This window comes from Taudactylus pleione, unplaced genomic scaffold (genome assembly GCF_031769625.1).
Source record: "Taudactylus pleione unplaced genomic scaffold, aTauple2 ptg003137l, whole genome shotgun sequence".
NCBI classification, from domain to species: Eukaryota; Metazoa; Chordata; class Amphibia; order Anura; family Myobatrachidae; genus Taudactylus; species Taudactylus pleione.
This window is the reverse complement of record NW_028287496.1, coordinates 5,590,772-5,610,639: the sequence shown is the minus strand read 5'-3', so window position 1 is coordinate 5,610,639 and position 19,868 is coordinate 5,590,772. Positions and strand designations below refer to the sequence as shown.

Sequence of the window (19,868 nt, the reverse complement as noted above, 5' to 3'; positions counted from 1 at the left end):
GTACGCAGGCAAGGTATCCAGTCACACCGCTGGCACAGGAGAGTGACAGTGTGGTTGTACACGGAGGATGTACTGAGTACGCGGGCAAGGTATCCAGTCGCACCGCTGGTACAGGAGAGTGACACTTTGGTTGTACTCGAAGGATGTACAGAGTACGTGGGCAAGGGATCCAGTCACACCGCTTGCACAGGAGAGTGACACTGTGGTCGTACTCGGAGGATGTACAGAGTACACGGGCAAGGTATCCAGAAGCACCGTTGGCATAGGAGAGTGACACTGTGGTTGTACTCGGAGTATGTACAGAGTATGCGGGCAAGGGATCCAGTCACACCGCTGGCATAGGAGAGTCACACTGTGGTTGTACTCGTAGGATGTACAGAGTACACGGGCAAGGTATCCAGTCGCACTGCAAGCACAGGAGAGTGACACTGTGGTTGTACTCGGAGGATGTACAGAGCATGCGGGCAAGGTATCCAGTCACACCTCAGGCAGTGGCTAACGCAGGATTTTGAAAGGGGGGTTTTCAAATAATCAGGTGCCGTCAAAAAGGGTGTGTGGGCTCACTGTAACTAATAACGCCAGAGTAGTAGTAGTAGTAGTAACCCCACAGCAGTAATAATCCCATGGCAGTAATAATTCCATGTCAGTAATAATCCCACAGGAGTATTTTCATCCTATCCTCTTACTATATATATATATATATATATATATATATATAAAATAATATTTTGACAAAGCCGCTGGGGAGATTTATATGACCCAGGTTTTTAGCTCCTGTCTGATAGTCAGAAGCTAATCAGCAGCCTTGATCGCCAGACCACCTGTGAGAGGCTGATAAATGGTGTGTCAGCCTCTGTAGTTCTGTAGTTAGTCTCTCACTACTTGGGAAATAGGTCACAGGTCAGTTGAGAGACACTGTGATAACTGAATGTAAGTGCTGTGCTAAGACTTCTGTTTTGTGAGAGGGACATTAGGGCATTCCACTCTGAGAGACGGAGTTATGTTGTTTTGTTAGAGTCGACAGGCCAGGATTTACTTTTATGCCTTGATTATTTTCGTGCTGATAATAAAACTAGCTGCGGTTACTTGTACCCAGGATCCTTAGGGGCATATATAATTGGGCATGAGGTTTAGCGAGTTAAAAACCTTGCGCACCTCGCGCCCAATTCCGGAATACCGCGGGTATGCGTGCTCCCGCTACCCGCGGTTTTCAATTTAAAAAATAGTGGTCGCGGGGTTTTCAGCTCTGAAAACCCAGCGCCGCGTAAAAAAACAAAACACCTACCTGGCAGGGGGTCTCCACGGCTCCCAGCGGCTTCCCCTCTCTCTTCTTACTGGAGAGGGGGCTGCTGGGAGTTGCGGGGCCTGATGGGAGGAGCAAGGGCTGCTGGGAGATGTAGTTCTCCCAGCGCCCATTCCGGGGGGGCCACACACACCGCACCGGGGGTCACACACACACTCACTCATACACACTGACATACAGCACATACACTGCACCGGGGGTCACACACACACACATGCACACACACACACACTCACTCATACACACTGACATACAGCACACACACTGACATACAGCACACGCACCGCACCGGGGGTCACACACACACACATGCACACACACACACTCACTCATACACACTGACACACTCACCCTGCAGCAGAAGAGCCGGCTCCCGACGCTGGATGCAGAAGAAGATGCAGAAGTCATTGCTTCGGAAGGTGAGTAATTAAGGACTAATATAGCTAATTGGATACTTCCAATTGCTTAGTTAGTCCTCGGGGAGGGGGGGGGGGTGCCGCGGGGGTGTCAGAGCAAGTCCCGGTGATTTTTCCTTAAATCATCGATTTTAGGAAAAATCAAGTTTGCTCAGGAGGAGCGTGAAAATAAACCTCCCGTGTGTGTTTTTCAAATAACCACGCACCAAATAGAATAGCAAAAAACCCGCACTCGCTGGTGCAGGTTTTTTGCTATTCTCGCACACAATTGAATATGCCCCTTAGTCCGAGATCTGTTTATTTGGTCCCATGTTCAGTCACAAATGTGTACCAAGTAATTTGGGGATTTCTCCGTCACTGCCTCCCACCTCTGGAGCACCTTACTTCACCCCTGCAGACATTACCTTAAAGCTTTCTGTTGTTCCCTCACAAGTCAGCGCTACGTACTTGCTCCCATTCCGCCTCCCAGACCCTCCTACAATACGCTCCTTTCTCTTCTCTCTCCCCCTCCATGTCAGCTTTATCTGCACGTAATGGGGCTCATGCTGAGTCACATGCAAAAGTCTACTAACGGTTACCCTGGTTTATGCGAATGCTGCTATAAACTCTTTCCCTTGTGGTTAAATGTGCAAGGACTAAGACGCCCACGTTCAGCGCAGGTGCACGCTATAATCCATATAGGGCAGTCCCTAGACGCCACCATTGGTCGCACCATGGAGAACTGCACTAGCTCTGCAGGAGGTGCAGTTACCTTGCCTGACCCCAGCCTCCTATGCTTGCTGTGACCTGCACGTGGCACTCCCACAATATGCCCACGTAACGGACCATTTCTGTGTGTACTAGTTTCCAACTCCCAGTCACCGCCACGAACGCCCATCACTTTCCACCCCCTTTCTGATAGCATCTGCATCAATCACAGCACCTTTTTTGTATCAGGGCCGTAACTAGGGGTGTGCAAGCCGTGCTGCGGCACAGAGTTCTACGGGAGGCACCGCCACTCACCCACAGTCACTGCATCTGGCTAGCATGGTGCCTACACACACAGCACACACAGCACACACACTGCAAGCACACACAGCACACTAAGCACACACAACACACTAAGCACATACAGCAAACACACAGCACACTAAGCACGCACACACACACACACAGCACACTAAGGGCTTCATTCAGAGGCGGCCGTACGGTCTACGACCACACGGCCACCTCGATATTTGTCCAGTGCGCATGCACATGAGGGAGCCGGCTCCTTCGTGCGCATGCGTGAGACCCGCTACGACCGACTGCGCCAGTCGTAGCGGGTCTCTTTCCAAAGGGGGCGAGCTGTCGATGTTGATTGACAGCTCGCCCCGTTTGGAAGGCGGACCAGGGGGGTTGCAGCCCAAACGGAGGCGTTCCCATGGGAACACCTGCCTAGTGATGTCAGTGGAGAGCTTCCGGCTCTGACAGAGCCAGAAGCTCTCCGGGGCTTACGACAAGTGAGACCCTACCCTAGGGTCTCGTCATAAGCCCCGATGGTCGCGATGGTCTATGACCATCGCGACCATCACCCTAGCGGTCGTTAGAGCTGTGGGTGTAAACCCACAGCCTAACGACCGAAACAGAGGCGGGCGGTCAGGATGCAAGCGGCCGCTCAGTTTCTGAGCGACCGCTTGCATCCTCCAACCGCCTCTGAATGAGGGTCTAAGGCCCTGATCCTTAATATTTGCACATGTTGAATGATAAATAGGCCCCATGGTCTTCCAAATACAACTGATGTAACTCCTTATAGATGTAAAGCAGGGAAATTCCTTGTGTAGAGCCTCTACTAAAAACTCATATGTAAATCACTCATATGCAAATCACTCACATGCAAATCACTCACATGCAAAGGAATAAACATTCATTCACAAGTCCCCACCTCTTGAAGCACCTACTATACTCTCTGAGGCCTCCCACGCTGAGTGCTGCATGTGACTGCTGAGATCAGAGCAGTGGGGGACCCGGGAGGCTACAGAGACTTTGCTGGGCCCTTACCTTAGCTTTGCTATTGTTCCCAGCAGTGCACGATGCCTGTACATGAGGAGGCATTCAGTTTTCGGTGGCACATACCTTAAGATACCTGCAGCTCAACATAACCACATACAATACATGTAGGTCATACTTGCCTACTTTTTAAAAAGCATGTCAGGGAGATTGTGAAAGTGACACCTATGAGCGCGGCGGTAAAGTGGGCGTGTACTGCTACATCTGAGAGGCATGTCATAAACTGACTTACATCCAATTGTAAACCAGCCCCAAAGCAGTTAGTAAGATCTTTCTTCTTCAGGGTCCATAGGGCTCCACAGGGAGACAATGGGGTGTAGGTGGTACTTGGGGGACCGGACACCAGCAGCAAAGTTTTTCATTCCCAGGATGCTCCAGTCCTTCCGCATATACCACGCCCACAATCTGAAGGCAACTCAGTTTCGTTGGTGCCCGGCAGGAGCTGGATCACCGTTAGAACAGTGGGGCTGCTTTTAAGGAGCCCATGATTTATTTTATGATTTATTTTTATTAAAATTTTTTACTACAGATCAACCAGTGCTAGACAGTCCACTGGACGTCTGCGCTGCTGCCCCATCACCCCTCCGTGGCGCTGCAACTCCAGCCATCGACTTGGTACTCTCGGTAGGACTCTGGCGGGACCTAGCTAGCAGGGCTCCTCAAACCCCAGACTGCAGCCAGGACTCAAGGGAACAGGTAACGCTTGCAGGGACCCGTGTCTATGCACAGTCTTACCTCTGGTCTGAGGAGACCGCTCACATGGACACCGGTTCGTCCAGGACTCCACTAGACCACTAGGGCATAATCTATAATGACGCAGAGGTTAACTAAAGCAAGAATAACAAGCAGCCTACTGCTCCCACTCTGGTTTCCTGTAAGTCCTGTTTAGCTTCAGAGGATCTCATTCAAAATGGTCTATTTGCATCTTGTTATACGGCACCTGGTCCATCAGCCCCTGCATCCTCTCCTTGGGACCCCCCTGGGCTTCTTTTTCACAGCACAGGTGTTGGCAAAAATTGCAGACCACCTAGTGGTCCCTGTGGTAGCTCCCCCTATGGGATGGCCACAGCAAGTACTCCCTGCAATCCTTTGCCTCCCCCATGGGTAGACGTACTTTCTACCTCAGTGCAGAGTCTGGCGGCTACCTCTACAGACTTTCAACAAATGTTGTAGAAGAAGAGACCCTTACCTAATAAACCTACTAAGCATTCTGTGTTATCTTCCCAATCCACCCAGTTATCATCTGGGGTGGCAGAAGACGCAGACCTGTCTCACTGACCCCCCTTGGGAGAGGAGGAGCCCCCTCTAAATTTAATATACCTACACTTGTGAGAGCTGTAATATCTATTCTTCAAATAGAAGAGGTAGAACCTACTCCTAAGGCAAAAGAGTCGCTATTTAAGCGACAGAAGGTAGTTTTGCCAGAGTTTCCTCACTCTGATCAGCTAGCTGATCTAATGAGTGAAGCATGGAATATGCCAAATAAAAGGTTTCAGCTACAGTACTTAAACACTTGTTTTCTTTTTACCCCCTTCCAGCTACTGATTGCACTAAATGGGAAGTTCCCCTTGCAGTGAGTTCCCATGTAACACGCCTGGTTAAGAATGCTACCTTACCTATCCATACCGCAACCTCCTTAAAGGAGACTACGGATAGAAGGATTGAAGCTTGCCTGAAGTTTATATACTGTCTTACAGGAGCTACAGTATCGTCCTGCCAGGGCTAGGGCCTGGGTGGCAAAAGCCATTGACAGTTGGGTAGAGGCCCTAGAAGATACATTTCCCACTGATGCTTCGAGTGAACAGCTGTCCTACATATCTCACATTAGGGATGCAGCCTCCTATTTAGGAGAAGCTGCTTTGGATACTGGTCTCCTAGCTTCCAAGGCATCTGCTACTTCTGTGGTAGCCCACTGTATAATTTGGTTTCGCTCACGGAAGGCAAACTTGGACTCTAAAAAGGCTTAGGAGTCTCTGCCTTACTCTGGGGAGATTCTGTTTGGCTCAGAATCGGACAGGATTGTGACTACATTGGCAGCTTCCAAGATGGTGTTCTTGCCCTCTGCATCTACTATGAAGCCTTGGATGTCATACTTTCATCACCAGGGGAAAGCTAAAACGTCAGTCCTTTCCATGGCAGTCGGCATCCACAAAGGCCTACAAGCCTAGGACCAAACAGGCCTGGGCTACTAGACGTCCACCTACCAATTCTGAGGACAAGCGTTCAGTTTGATGGGGTGGGCCTCTCCCTGGGGGCTCTCAGGGTGGGAGGCCGACTTCTTCAGTTCGCCCAGTTCTGGCATTAGACCACCACAGATGCCTGGGTACAAGAAGTGGTCTCCCACGGATACGCCCTCTCATTCCTGAGTCGGCCCCTCAGCAGTTCTTTTGCACAGGACCTCCTTTGGACCCAAGCAAAGCCCTGCTCCTCTAGAAGGCCATTCAGTCCTTGCTGCTCTCGGGGGGTAATAATTCCGGTCCCTTCATCACAGCTAGGGATGGGTTATTATTCTACCCTTTTTTTGATTCAGAAGCCAACGGGTCTCATAGGCCTTTCTCTGCACTACAGCACCGAGTGCGCAGGTTACTCCACAGTCGCCGAGTGTAAATTATTTATTACCACTTATTTGTATAGTGCACACATATTCTGCAGCGTGTTACAGAGAATATTTGGCCATTCACATCCCCAGTGGAGCTTACACTCTATATTCCCTATCACATGCTCACACATATACATACACACTAGCGTTATTTTGTGTTGGGAGCCAATTAACCTACCAGTATATTTTTGGAGTGTGGGAGGAAACCGGAGTACCTGGAGGAAACCCACTCAAGCACAGGGTGAATAAACAAACTCTGCACAGATAGGGCCGTGGTGGGAATGACCTCAGTGCTGTGAGGCGGTATTGCTAACCATTACACCGTCTGTGCTGCCCAATTCACTCTGCAATGCATCCACGGTGTCCACCTTCGACATGGTGGAGTTCACTCAGTTCCACTCCAGGCCCCTACAACACCTGACCCTCTCCAGGTGGAATAGGCTGCCCCATCTGCTCACATCCCAGTTGATGGGCCTATCTCTGGAGGTTCACCTGTCACTATCCTGGTGGATACCGATGTCCCACTTAAACAAGGGTCACCCCTTCTGGATCATGGACTGGGCACTCCTCACCACAGATGCAAACCGCCGCAGGTCGGGCACAGTGACCGGCCAACACTGCTTCCAAGGACGTTGGACTCTAGCCGAGGTGAGCTTACCAATCAACGTCCTCAAACTCTGAGCCATCTACAAAGCCCTGACTCTGGCTTAGGATATTTTTAGGGCAGGCCAGTACAAGTACAGTCTGACAACTTCACGGCAGTGGCCTACTGTACTTCAATCACCAATGAGACAATTAAAGTTGGTCAGCGATGGCAGATGTGTCCCGCATTCTCACATGGGCCAAACGCCATCTCCCAGCCATCTCTGTTTATCCTGTGGATTCTCAATTGGGAAGCGGATTTCCTCAGCCGTCACAATGTGCATGCAAGGGAGTAGTCTCTACATCCAGAAGTCTTTCAGCTCCTGGTGGACAAATGGGGTCTTCTGGACATGGACCTCATGGCCTCACAAACCAAACACAAGCTTCCAGTGTACGGGGCCAGGACAAGGGACCCTGGCGCAGCTTTCATGGATGCCTTATATGTGAGATGGACCATCCATTTGGCGTACCCCTTTCCTCCAGTCTCCCTTCTTCCTTGAGTTCTTTGGATGTTCAAACAAGAAGGGGGCACGGTCCTGTTGGTAGCTCCAGCTTGAACCAGACGCCATTGGTACTCTGACCTTCAAAGTCTCTCCATAGACGCTCCTTTCCAACTTCCTCTATGACCAGACTTGTTGTTTCAGGCTTGGCTTGGCTCTTGAGACATCCCTCCCAAGGTCTAAAGGTTTTTCTAACTCTGTGGTCCAGACCATGTTCAGAGCGTGTAAACCGGCCTCTGCCAGGATTTATCACCTTGTGTGGTATACATATTTCCAGTGGTGTGCCACTAGAACTCTGACCCTCAGGTTTTTAGGGTTTCTCGAATCCTTGCCTTTATTCAAAATGGATTGGGTCTCGAACTCCGCATAGCCTCTCTGAAGAAAGTGCACGTCTCTGTCCATCTGGTTCCAATGCAGAATTGCTCCTCTGCCAGATGTTCACACCTTCCTGCAGGGTGTTCTCCATATACAACCTCCCTGTCAGGGTTCAGCCTAGGATCGGCCTCTCTCACCTCCTTGCCGGCTTCCCCTGACTTCCTTGCGGTCAGACATCTGGTGCAGTGATGGATGTGGGGCTGTGTATTCTGCCTTAGGTGCTTTTTGCGAGCTTCCATGGTCGGCTGTGTGTGCTGGGGATCAGAGTTCCCATCATGGGCGCCGCCATGACAGTTCCTCTCATGTGACAGTATTCCTAACCTATGGTAGCATGATTTCAGTCAGCTGATGCTGTGCTCCAGTAATCTGCTACCCCTGGGTATAAATCCATCTCCAGAACTCCAGGAAGTTGCTGTTCAACTTCTTATTCTCTGTTCCAGTGATACCAGCGTTGCTCTGTGCTATCTTTCAGAGTGTTACTTCAGCCTGTTCTCAGTTCTCTAGTTTCCAGTATTAGCTTCCAAGCTATTCTTAGTCTGAGAGTAGTTCTCTCCCAGTATCCAGACTGTTTTGTTTTCTATGTCTGTGTGTCTTTGTATATGTGCTGCTAGTATTGCAGCTTCCTTGTGTCACTGAGGTGTCAGATTACCTGCTGGTATTAATTAGCCCACAGTTGGACCTCCCAGCACATATCTGTGTCAATCTGCCCTGTGTCTTGTCAGTGCAAATCTGCACTTGCATTTAGCACTCTCCTAGTGTATGCCTGACTTCTCTTTGTGTCTTGTCTCTGCCAATCATTTTCCAGCATTCCCATATATTCCCTGAGTCCACTCTGCTCTTGTCTGTGCAATCTCCAGTATATGTCTGTGTTCTTTGCTCAGCGTCTTGTCTCTGGTAATCAGCTCCAATCATTTCTAGCATTCCCATATACTCCCTGAGTCCTCTCTGCTCTTGCCTTTGCAATTCTCAGTATATGTCTGTGTTTTTCTGCATACTTAACCGTTTCCAGTCCATGCCTGTGTTATAGTATTCAGTTCCATTTCCAGAGTTCATTCATTCCATTCACCTCCAGTCATATTGCATTCTTTATAGTTTCCGGTCTTCTGCCATTCCCAGGTACCTGTCCAGAGGGCCGCGACCTGCTCACTTGGTGCAGCTGAAAACCAAATCCCAATTGGAGGGGTCACTGGAGAAAACCACCAAGTGAGTTAGACTCCGTGCCTCTGGGCAGGTCTAGGCAAACCTGGGTTTGGCCGCAACTAGGAGACCTAGTCTAGTCACTCCCCTAGTCACCCGAACCCCTCGGCTCACCGTCCTCCACAGAGGAATTCTTGCACTGGATCGTGACACTCCCTTTGTCCCTCCTGTGCTCCGTGGGATTTGTCAGTGGTTCTCCACGCACTTCAGGAACCTCCATTTGAACCCCTGGATTCATTAGACGTCAAGTGGCTCACTGCAAAGATTATTTTTATTCTGGCTATAGCATCTGCCTGTAGGGTATCGGATTTAGGGGCGCTCTCCTGTTGCTCACCATTTCTGATATTTCATCAGGACAGGGCTGTTCTTCGTGGTTCCGGCCTTTCAATTAGCAGACCTCTCACAAGGTAAGGCCTCTTTGGATGTGGTCCGTGCTCTGAAGATCTACGTGAATTGTACTAGTTCCATCAGGAAATCGGACTCACTCTTTGTCCTATATTGATTCCACAAGAAGGGATGGCCAGCTAATAAAGAGACTCTGGCCAGATGGCTTCACATGACTATCTCACCGGCTTACATGCAGACTGGCCTTCCTGTGCTGGTTACAGTATCTGTTCATTCTACTCGCTCTGTGAGTCCCTCGTGGGCAGCCCGCCGTGGCGCGTCTGCTGAACAACTATACCAGGCAGCCACGTGGTCTTCTGTCCACACCTTTTTTAGGTTCTATGCCTTTGATACATTTGCCTTTCAGGATGTTTCCTTCGGCGCTGGGTTCTCCTCTCAGCCCAGGAGCGTCCCCGCCCTTGAACAACTGTTTTGGGACATCCCCAATGTCTCCTTGTGGAGCTCTATGGACCCTGAAGAAGAAAAGGAGAGTTATGGTAAAACTTACCCTTGTTAACTCTCTTTCTTCGAAGTCATAGGGTCCACAGGGCACCCACCCTGACGCACCTGGCTTCTAAGGGTTATTCTCTTGGTCACTTATTTCCTTCTCTGCGTGAGAGTGTGATTCTTCAGTGTACCAGTCTTTCTTCTCTCCTATTTCGCCTTGGGCTTGGGCTTGTTAATAAAACTGTGCCCTCAGGCTGTGGGCGGGGTATAGGGGGAAGGACTGGAGCAAATGCAGGGAAATTATATTAATGATTTCATTTGAGTGTATATATCTCTGATTTTTTTAATGTAACAGCTTCATAATGGGGGTAAGGTGCAATCAGGGAGATGCTGGACTCTTCAGGGAGACAGGGAGATTGCTGCTATTTCAGGGAGTCTCCCAGACAATGAGGGAGAGTTGGCCAGTATGGTGTAAGATGTACTGTAGGTGCGTAATTTTTGCAGCTGACATGTTACGTGTGCTCTTTCAATTTAATCTCAAATCAAATAGTACTATTCCTCTGTGTACTACAATCCACATTTCAAATGCGGTTGTAGCGTGATATTTTCATCTAAATTTACATTGCGAATTTAGGAAATATCACAAGAATGTATTAAAATTCATTCACAGGTACAGAGCTTGCGAGAATCTGTCCCTGCGACTCCTCACCTCACACTTCTCATACAGAGAGAATGTGTCTGCACATGCACCCTCCTGCTGCTGCCTGTCTTCCCTCTAGCTCCCTGCCTCCCCGTGCTCCTGCTGCTGCCTGTCTTCCCTGTGGCTCCCTGCCTCCCCGTACTCCAGCTGCCGCCTGTCTTCCCTCTGGCTCCCTGCCTCCCCGTACTCCTGCTGCTGTCTGTCTTCCCCGGCTCTCTGGTACTTCAGCATGGCTCCCTGCCTCCCTGTACTCCTACTGCTGCCTGTCTTCCCCGGCTCTCTCTGGTACTGGAGCATGTCTCCCTGCCTCCCCATACTCCTGCTGCTGCCTGTCTTTCCTCTGGCTCCCTGCCTCCCCATACTCCTGCTGCTGTCTGTCTTCCCCGGCTCTCTGGTACTTCAGCATGGCTCCCTGCCTCCCTGTACTCCTACTGCTGCCTGTCTTCCCTGGCTCTCTCTGGTACTGGAGCATGGCTCCCTGCCTCCCTGTACTCCTGCCTGTCTTCCCTCTGGCTCCCTGCCTCCCCGTACTCCTGCAGCTGCCTGTCTTCCCTCTGGCTCCCTGCCTCCCCGTACTCATACTGCTGCCTGTCTTCCCCGGCTCTCTCTGGTACTTCAGCAGGGCTCCCTGCCTCCCCATACTCCTGCTGCTGCCTGTCTTCCCTGGCTCTCTGGTACTTCAGCATGGCTCCCTGCCTCCCCATACACCTGCTGCTGCCTGTCTTCCCTCTGGCTCCCTGCCTCCCCGTACTCCTGCTGCTGTCTGTCTTCCCCGGCTCTCTGGTACTTCAGCATGGCTCCCTGCCTCCCTGTACTCCTACTGCTGCCTGTCTTCCCTGGCTCTCTCTGGTACTTCAGCAGGGCTCCCTGCCTCCCCATACTCCTGCTGCTGCCTGTCTTCCCCGGCTCTCTGGTACTTCAGCATGGCTCCCTGCCTCCCCATACTCCTGCTGCTGCCTGTCTTCCCTCTGGCTCCCTGCCTCCCCGTACTCCTGCTGCTGTCTGTCTTCCCCGGGTCTCTGGTACTTCAGCATGGCTCCCTGCCTCCCTGTACTCCTGCTGCTGCCTGTCTTCCCTCTGGCGCCCTGCCTCCCCATACTCCTGCTGCTGCCTCTCTTCCCTCTGGCTCCCTGCCTCCCCATACTCCTGCTGCTGCCTGTCTTCCCCGGCTCTCTCTGGTACTGGAGCATGGCTCCCTGCCTCCCCGTGCTCCTGCTGCTGCCTGTCTTCCCTCTGGCTCCCTGCCTCCCCATACTCCTGCTGCTGCCTGTCTTCCCCCTGGCTCTCTGCCTCCCCGTACTCCTACTGCTGCCTGTCTTCCCCAGCTCTCTAGTACTTCAGCATGGCTCCCTGCCTCCCTGTACTCCTACTGCTGCCTGTCTTCCCCGGCTCTCTCTGGTACTGGAGCATGGCTCCCTGCCTCCCCGTGCTCCTGCTGCTGCCTATCTTCCCTCTGGCGCACTGCCTCCCCATACTCCTGCTGCTGCCTCTCTTCCCTCTGGCTCCCTGCCTCCCCATACTCCTGCTGCTGCCTCTCTTCCCCGGCTCTCTCTGGTACTGGAGCATGTCTCCCTGCCTCCCCATACTCCTGTTGCTGCCTGTCTTCCCCCGGCTCCCTGCCTCCCCGTGCTCCTGCTGCTGCATGTCTTCCTTCTGGCTCCCTGCCTCCCCGTGCTCCTGCTGCTGCCTGTCTTCCTTCTGGCTCCCTGCCTCCCCGTGCTCCTGCTGCTGCCTCTCTTCCCCGGCTCTCTCTGGTACTGGAGCATGTCTCCCTGCCTCCCCATACTTCTGTTGCTGCCTGTCTTCCCCCAGCACCCTGCCTCCCCGTGCTCCTGCTGCTGCCTGTCTTCCTTCTGGCTCCCTGCCTCCCCGTGCTCCTGCTGCTGCCTGTCTTCCCTCTGGCTCCCTGCCTCCCCGTACTCCTGGTGCTGCCTGTCTTCCTTCTGGCTCCCTGCCTCCCCATGCTCCTGCTGCTGCCTGTCTTCTCTCTGGCTCCCTGCCTCCCCGTGCTCCTGCTGCTGCCTGTCTTCCCTCTGGCTCCCTGCCTCCCCATACTCCTGCTGCTGCCTGTCTTCCCTCTGGCTCCCTGCCTCCCCATACTCCTGCTGCTGCCTGTCTTCCCCGGCTCTTTCTAGTACTTCAGCATGGCTCCCTGCCTCCCCGTGCTCCTGCTGCTGTCTGTCTTCCCTCTGGCTCCCTGCCTCCCCATACTCCTACTGCTGCCTGTCTTCCCCGGCTCTTTCTAGTACTTCAGCATGGCTCCCTGCGTCCCCGTGCTCCTGCTGCTGCCTGTCTTCCCTGGCTCTCTCTGGTACTGGAGCATGGCTCCCTGCCTCCCCATACTCCTGCTGCTGCCTCTCTTCCCCCGGCTCTCTCTGGTACTGGAGCATGTCTCCCTGCCTCCCCATACTCCTGCTGCTGCCTGTCTTCCCCCGGCTCCCTGCCTCCCCGTGCTCCTGCTGCTGCCTGTCTTCCCTCTGTCTCCCTGCCTCCCCATACTCCTGCTGCTGCCTGTCTTCCCTCTGGCTCCCTGCCTCCCCATACTCCTGCTGCTGCCTGTCTTCCCTCTGGCTCCCTGCCTCCACATGCTCCTGCTGCTGCCTGTCTTCCCCCGGCTCCCTGCCTCCCCGTGCTCCTGCTGCTGCCTGTCTTCCCTTTGGCTCCCTGCCTCCCCTTGCTCCTGCTGCTGCCTGTCTTCCCCGGCTCTCTCTGGTACTGGAGCATTTCTCCCTGCCTCCCCATACTCCTGTTGCTGCCTGTCTTCCCCCGGCTCCCTGCCTCCCCGTGCTCCTGCTGCTGCCTGTCTTCCTTCTGGCTCCCTGCCTCCCCGTGCTCCTGCTGCTGCCTGTCTTCCTTCTGGCTCCCTGCCTCCCCGTGCTCCTGCTGCTGCCTCTCTTCCCCGGCTCTCTCTGGTACTGGAGCATGTCTCCCTGCCTCCCCATACTCCTGTTGCTGCCTGTCTTCCCCCGGCTCCCTGCCTCCCCATGCTCCTGCTGCTGCCTGTCTTCCCTCTGGCTCCCTGCCTCCCCGTACTCCTGGTGCTGCCTGTCTTCCTTCTGGCTCCCTGCCCCCCCATGCTCCTGCTGCTGCCTGTCTTCCCTCTGGCTCCCTGCCTCCCCGTGCTCCTGCTGCCGCCTGTCTTCCCTCTGGCTCCCTGCCTCCCCATACTCCTGCTGCTGCCTGTCTTCCCTCTGGCTCCCTGCCTCCCCATACTCCTGCTGCTGCCTGTCTTCCCTCTGGCTCCCTGCCTCCCCATGCTCCTGCTGCTGCCTGTCTTCCCCCGGCTCCCTGCCTCCCCGTGCTCCTGCTGCTGCCTGTCTTCCCTTTGGCTCCCTGCCTCCCCTTGCTCCTGCTGCTGCCTGTCTTCCCCGGCTCTCTCTGGTACTGGAGCATTTCTCCCTGCCTCCCCATACTCCTGTTGCTGCCTGTCTTCCCCCGGCTCCCTGCCTCCCCGTGCTCCTGCTGCTGCCTGTCTTCCTTCTGGCTCCCTGCCTCCCCGTGCTCCTGCTGCTGCCTGTCTTCCTTCTGGCTCCCTGCCTCCCCGTGCTCCTGCTGCTGCCTCTCTTCCCCGGCTCTCTCTGGTACTGGAGCATGTCTCCCTGCCTCCCCATACTCCTGTTGCTGCCTGTCTTCCCCCGGCTCCCTGCCTCCCCGTGCTCCTGCTGCTGCCTGTCTTCCCTCTGGCTCCCTGCCTCCCCGTACTCCTGGTGCTGCCTGTCTTCCTTCTGGCTCCCTGCCCCCCCATGCTCCTGCTGCTGCCTGTCTTCCCTCTGGCTCCCTGCCTCCCCGTGCTCCTGCTGCTGCCTGTCTTCCCTCTGGCTCCCTGCCTCCCCATACTCCTGCTGCTGCTTGTCTTCCCTCTGGCTCCCTGCCTCCCCATACTCCTACTGCTGCCTGTCTTCCCCGGCTCTTTCTAGTACTTCAGCATGGCTCCCTGCGTCCCCGTGCTCCTGCTGCTGCCTGTCTTCCCCGGCTCTCTCTGGTACTGGAGCATGGCTCCCTGCCTCCCTGTACTCCTGCTGCTGCCTCTCTTCCACCGGCTCTCTCTGGTACTGGAGCATGTCTCCCTGCCTCCCCATACTCCTGCTGCTGCCTCTCTTCCCCCGGCTCTCTCTGGTACTGGAGCATGTCTCCCTGCCTCCCCATACTCCTGCTGCTGCCTGTCTTCCCCCGGCTCCCTGCCTCCCCGTGCTACTGCTGCTGCCTGTCTTCCCTCTGTCTACCTGCCTCCCCATACTCCTGCTGCTGCTTGTCTTCCCTCTGGCTCCCTGCCTCCCCATACTCCTGCTGCTGCCTGTCTTCCCTCTGGCTCCCTGCCTCCCCTTACTCCTGCTGCTGCCTGTCTTCCCCCGGCTCCCTGCCTCCCGTGCTCCTGCTGCTGCCTGTCTTCCCTTTGGCTCCCTGCCTCCCCTTGCTCCTGCTGCTGCCTGTCTTCCCCCAGCTCTGTCTGGTACTGGAGCATGGCTTCCTGCCTCCCCGTACTCCTGCTGCTGCCCGGCTCAGCTGACAACACACCGTAACTACCTCTCCTGCCGCCGCTGCTCCCTCTTCTGCCCCTGCCCTGGCCCCACTTATGCTGTCCAGCTTACATTCTCCACTGTCCCCACTGAACCCCATTCCCCAGCTATTCCGCCTGCACTAGCCCCCCCGCACCTGGTGTAAAAGAAGGAGTAAAGAACACTTACCTGCACGGGGTCTGAGTGGTGACCTCCGGAATCTGCTGACGCTGCAGTCAGTGGTCTTGGTGCAGGGAAGTGTTTTTTATTTTAAATTATGTTTGTTTTCTTCACTGATCAGCTCGTGGTCTTATTAGGCCACAAAGCTGAACACAGGGGCCGGCTCCCGCTTATGCCCTGCCTGTCTGAGCAGAGCAGGAGTCGGGGAAACGGGTGGGAACCCTTCTTTAGGCCACCTCCAGGTGCCGTTGTTATTGCAGGGTACCCAAGGGTATACTTTAACAATTTCCCTTAGTACACTTCGAGCAAATCACATTTCCCATTATAAGTTTTTGGAAATAAGATCTGCTTACTAAAAAAATAATGTGAATTGAAGGGTCTAATACATTTATGTGATACCAAAATAATATGATAGGTTGTAAAAATCTCCCTTTTCCACAGTTGTTTGTGAAAATTATATTGATAAATAGGGCCCTTATTGTCAAATGATACCAGTATACTTCGAACACTGGCCCTGATTCAGAGCCGGACGCTCTGACAGAGCGCTCACTCTGAATCAGAGCCGTCCCTCCTACTTTTTGGAGCAGCCTCCTGGCCGCTCGCATAGCTGTGGGTGACCACCCACAGCTATAGCGAGCGGCCAAAATGCTGGTCGCCATGGTCAAGACCATGGCGACCAGTGGCTTGCGACGAGACCCTTGTGGTAGGGTCTCATCTGCCGAAAGCTCTGGAGTGCTATCAGAGCCAAAAGCACTCCCACTGACTTCACTAGTGATGTCAGTGGGGCCGGCCCCAGACCGTAGGTGCTCCCATGGGAACGCATCCGTCTGGGCAGCCACGCCTCCGTGCCGGAGGCGTGGCTGCCCAGATGGATGCGTTCCCATGGGAGCACCTACGGTCTGGGGCCGGCCCCACTGACATCACTAGTGGGTGTGCTGTCACTCACCATCGACAGCACGCCCCCTTTGGTGCGAGACCTATAACGACGGCTTGGCCGTCGTTAATGGGGTCTCGCGCTTGCGCACGACAGAGCCACCTCCGTCGTGCGCATGTTCACTTGGGCAACATCGACCCGCTTGCGAGCGGGTCTGAAACAGGCCCACTGATTGATGGGACAGAAACCAAATGAATCCATATTATCACCACATAGGGCAACAATGGCAGCTTGCATGAGAGAGCACATCCACCATTAGGAGCCAACATACCGCAGTACGTCTACAGCGACAGGTCGGCAAGTTATTGGGAGGTGAATAATTATCTTTATTACATTGAACAGAGGGCCTGATTCAGAGCCGGACGCTATTTGTGAACGGTCGTTCAGAAAAAGGGGCCGGCTATTTAAATTGAGCGCACGCTCTTTGCGGTCTGTTGACGCCTCTATGTCTGAGTGAGTGAACGAAACATGCGCTCGCTATTTTGTGAAGACGCCCCCTGGCCATTCGCATCATACGTCATCTCCGCTATTTATTAGATTAATCGGGAACATTGAAAGGCATCTGAACTGCTCGCAGTGCTTGTGGTAGGTTTTACTTCCCGCAATCACTGCAAGCAGTTCAGACTAAAGGACAACCAAGTGACGTGGTCGATGACGCTGCTTTGTTAATTATGCACACCCATTAAACGCCCGTTTTGACCGTTTGGCATGCCTGCGTTCGGATCTCGACTCCCCGTTTTCAAGCACCTTCCCCTGTTATCACCCACAAACGCCTCATTCTGTCACTCAAATTAGTAGGCCTTCGCTGTTTTGCGAGCGCACGATTTCCGACCGCAATGACTGGTTGGCGTATGCGCATTATGACCCATACGCATGCGCAGATGTGCGAACCTCGCTCGGAGCGAGCGAGCGGCCGCTTACGAGCGGCTCTGAATCAGGCCCTGAGGGCCTGATTAATTACCGATCGCTATTGCAATCGCAGCTGAGATTACGCACGCATTCTCACTGCGAAAATGTACTAATGTTTGCAATTGCAATGCCGTCACAGCTAACATAAGGATACCCACTTTACCTTACACACACATCCGTACCACTTAGCAAGTCTGCGAAACCATCAGTAACATGGAGTACCATCACAGTTTCACACACACTTACATAGGCTCTGACCTTACTCAGGAATTGCTAACCTCATCACACACAGTGACTACACAAGAATGAGAGACCATCAGTAACATGGAGTACCATCACTGCCTCACACACACTTACACAGGCTCTGACCTTACTCAGGAATTACTAACTTCATCACACACAGTGATTACACAAGACTGAGAGACCATCAGTAACATGGAGTACCACCACATCCTCACACACACTTACACAGGCTCTGACCTTACTCAGGAATTGCTAACCTCATCACACACAGTGACTACACAAGAATGAGATACCATCAGTAACATGGAGTACCATCACTGCCTCACACACACTTATACAAGCTCTGACCTTACTCAGGAATTACTAACCTCATCACACACAGTGATTACACAAGACTGAGACACCATCAGTAACATGGAGTACCATCACAGCCTCACACACACTTACACAGGCTCTGACCTTACTCAGGAATTACTAACCTCATCACACGCAGTGACTACACAAGACTGAGAAACCATCAGTAACATGGAGTACCATCACATCCTCACACACACTTACACAGGCTCTGACCTTACTCAGGAATTACTAACCTCATCACATGCAGTGATTACACAAGACTGAGACACCATCAGTAACATGGAGTACAATCACATCCTCACACACACTTACACAGGCTCTGACCTTACTCAGGAATTACTAACCTCATCACACGCAGTGATTACACAAGACTGAGACAACATCAGTAACATGGAGTACCATCACAGCCTCACACACATTTACACAGGCTCTGACCTTACTCAGGAATTACTAACCTCAGCGCACACAGTGATTACACAAGACTGAGATACCATCAGTAACATGGAGTACCATCACATCCTCACACACACTTACACAGGCTCTGACCTTACTCAGGAATTACTAACCTCATCACACACAGTGACTACACAAGACCAAGATACCATCAGTAACATGGAGTACCATCACAGCCTCACACACACTTACACAGGCTCTGACCTTACTCAGGAATTACTAACCTCATCACACACAGTGACTACACAAGACTGAGATACCATGAGTAACATGGAGTACCATCACAGCCTCACACACACTTACACAGGCTCTGACCTTACTCAGGAATTACTGACCTCATCACACACAGTGATTACACAAGACTGAGACACCATCAGTAACATGGAGTACCATCACATCCTCACACACACACAGGCTCTGACCTTACTCAGGAATTACTAACCTCATCACACACTGTGATTACACAAGCTGTGTATGGCATCGCAGTGGATAATTATGCACGCCTCTGTAACGGCATTCAAATGTACTGGCACGCCTGTGTTTCGCTGATCACCCCACTTCACCACCCCCAAATGCTCACTTCCTGTCACTCACTCTGTGATGGGTCTGCGTAGTTACTGCGATCGCGATCCGATAGCAGTGGAGTCTTTATGCACACGCACTGCGATGCATACACAAGCGCAGAACCCAACAATCGGCCGATTGCGTGCGTAATCGCAGTTGCGATTGGCAATGAATCAGGCCTATTGAGAAGTGCTCAGTTATTAAATGTTTCTCTCTGTACTTGTAGAAAATCCCCCAAACCTCTACTCTGAGAAATCCGCTGTCACAGGACGATACAGGAGATTTACCCGTATTACACTCCTGACTGCTCGGTGAAAAGTGAGGTGTTACTAAGTGATTGCTGTAGTGCACCATTATCTCCCAGCATCCTTTACACTGGCCGCCGGTGATCGTCATGTCATACTCTGTCCTGATTTCATCTGCCTGACTGCATCCAATTTCATCTTCAGAACATAATGTTTTATGTCATCTCTCACTTTAAACTGCTCAATTAAATTGAATTATTAATAACTGTTGTTCCTGTACATTAAGAGTTATACATATCCAGCATCAGTTTTGGCGTTTATGCCGTTTATCGGTACCACAAATGTTCACTTTGTACTAAATGGTTATTACTTTGCTTGATTCACGACCATGTTAATAAATGCTCTATAGCAAAGATGTTTCTCAGTAACACTGCAAGTTATTCATGTGCTTTTCTCTAATGTTTTATAGAACAAATATAAAGTAACCGATTTCAGTGAAATAGTTATGAAGAAAAAATCAGGTACTGTTATGGCTACACACACCTATCACAGCTACAGCACACACACCTATCACAGCTACAGTACACACACCTGTCACAGCTACAGTACACACACCTGTCACAGCTACAGTACACACACCTATCACAGCTACAGTACACACACCTATCACAGCTACAGTACACACACCTGTCACAGCTACAGTACACGCACCTATCACAGCTACAGCACACGCACCTGTCACAGCTACAGTACACGCACCTATCACAGCTACAGTACACACACCTATCACAGCTACAGTACACACACCTGTCACAGCTACAGTACACGCACCTGTCACAGCTACAGTACACACACCTATCACAGCTACAGTACACACACCTGTCACAGCTACAGTA

The 19,868-nt window shown here is 52.5% G+C and overlaps 1 protein-coding gene across 1 annotated transcript in view; it reads left to right on the top strand.

The window, feature by feature from the left end:
- The window catches only part of CCDC172 (coiled-coil domain containing 172), a 122,675-nt gene extending 103,526 nt beyond the window's left edge, over positions 1–19,149 (top strand). Inside the window, exon 8 of the mRNA XM_088466445.1 lies at positions 18,954–19,149. Within this exon, the coding sequence (XP_088322571.1) occupies positions 18,954–19,031 (78 nt within the window). The 3' untranslated portion in view covers positions 19,032–19,149. The remainder of the gene's footprint in view (positions 1–18,953) is intronic.
- The last annotated feature ends 719 nt before the right edge of the window (positions 19,150–19,868 follow it).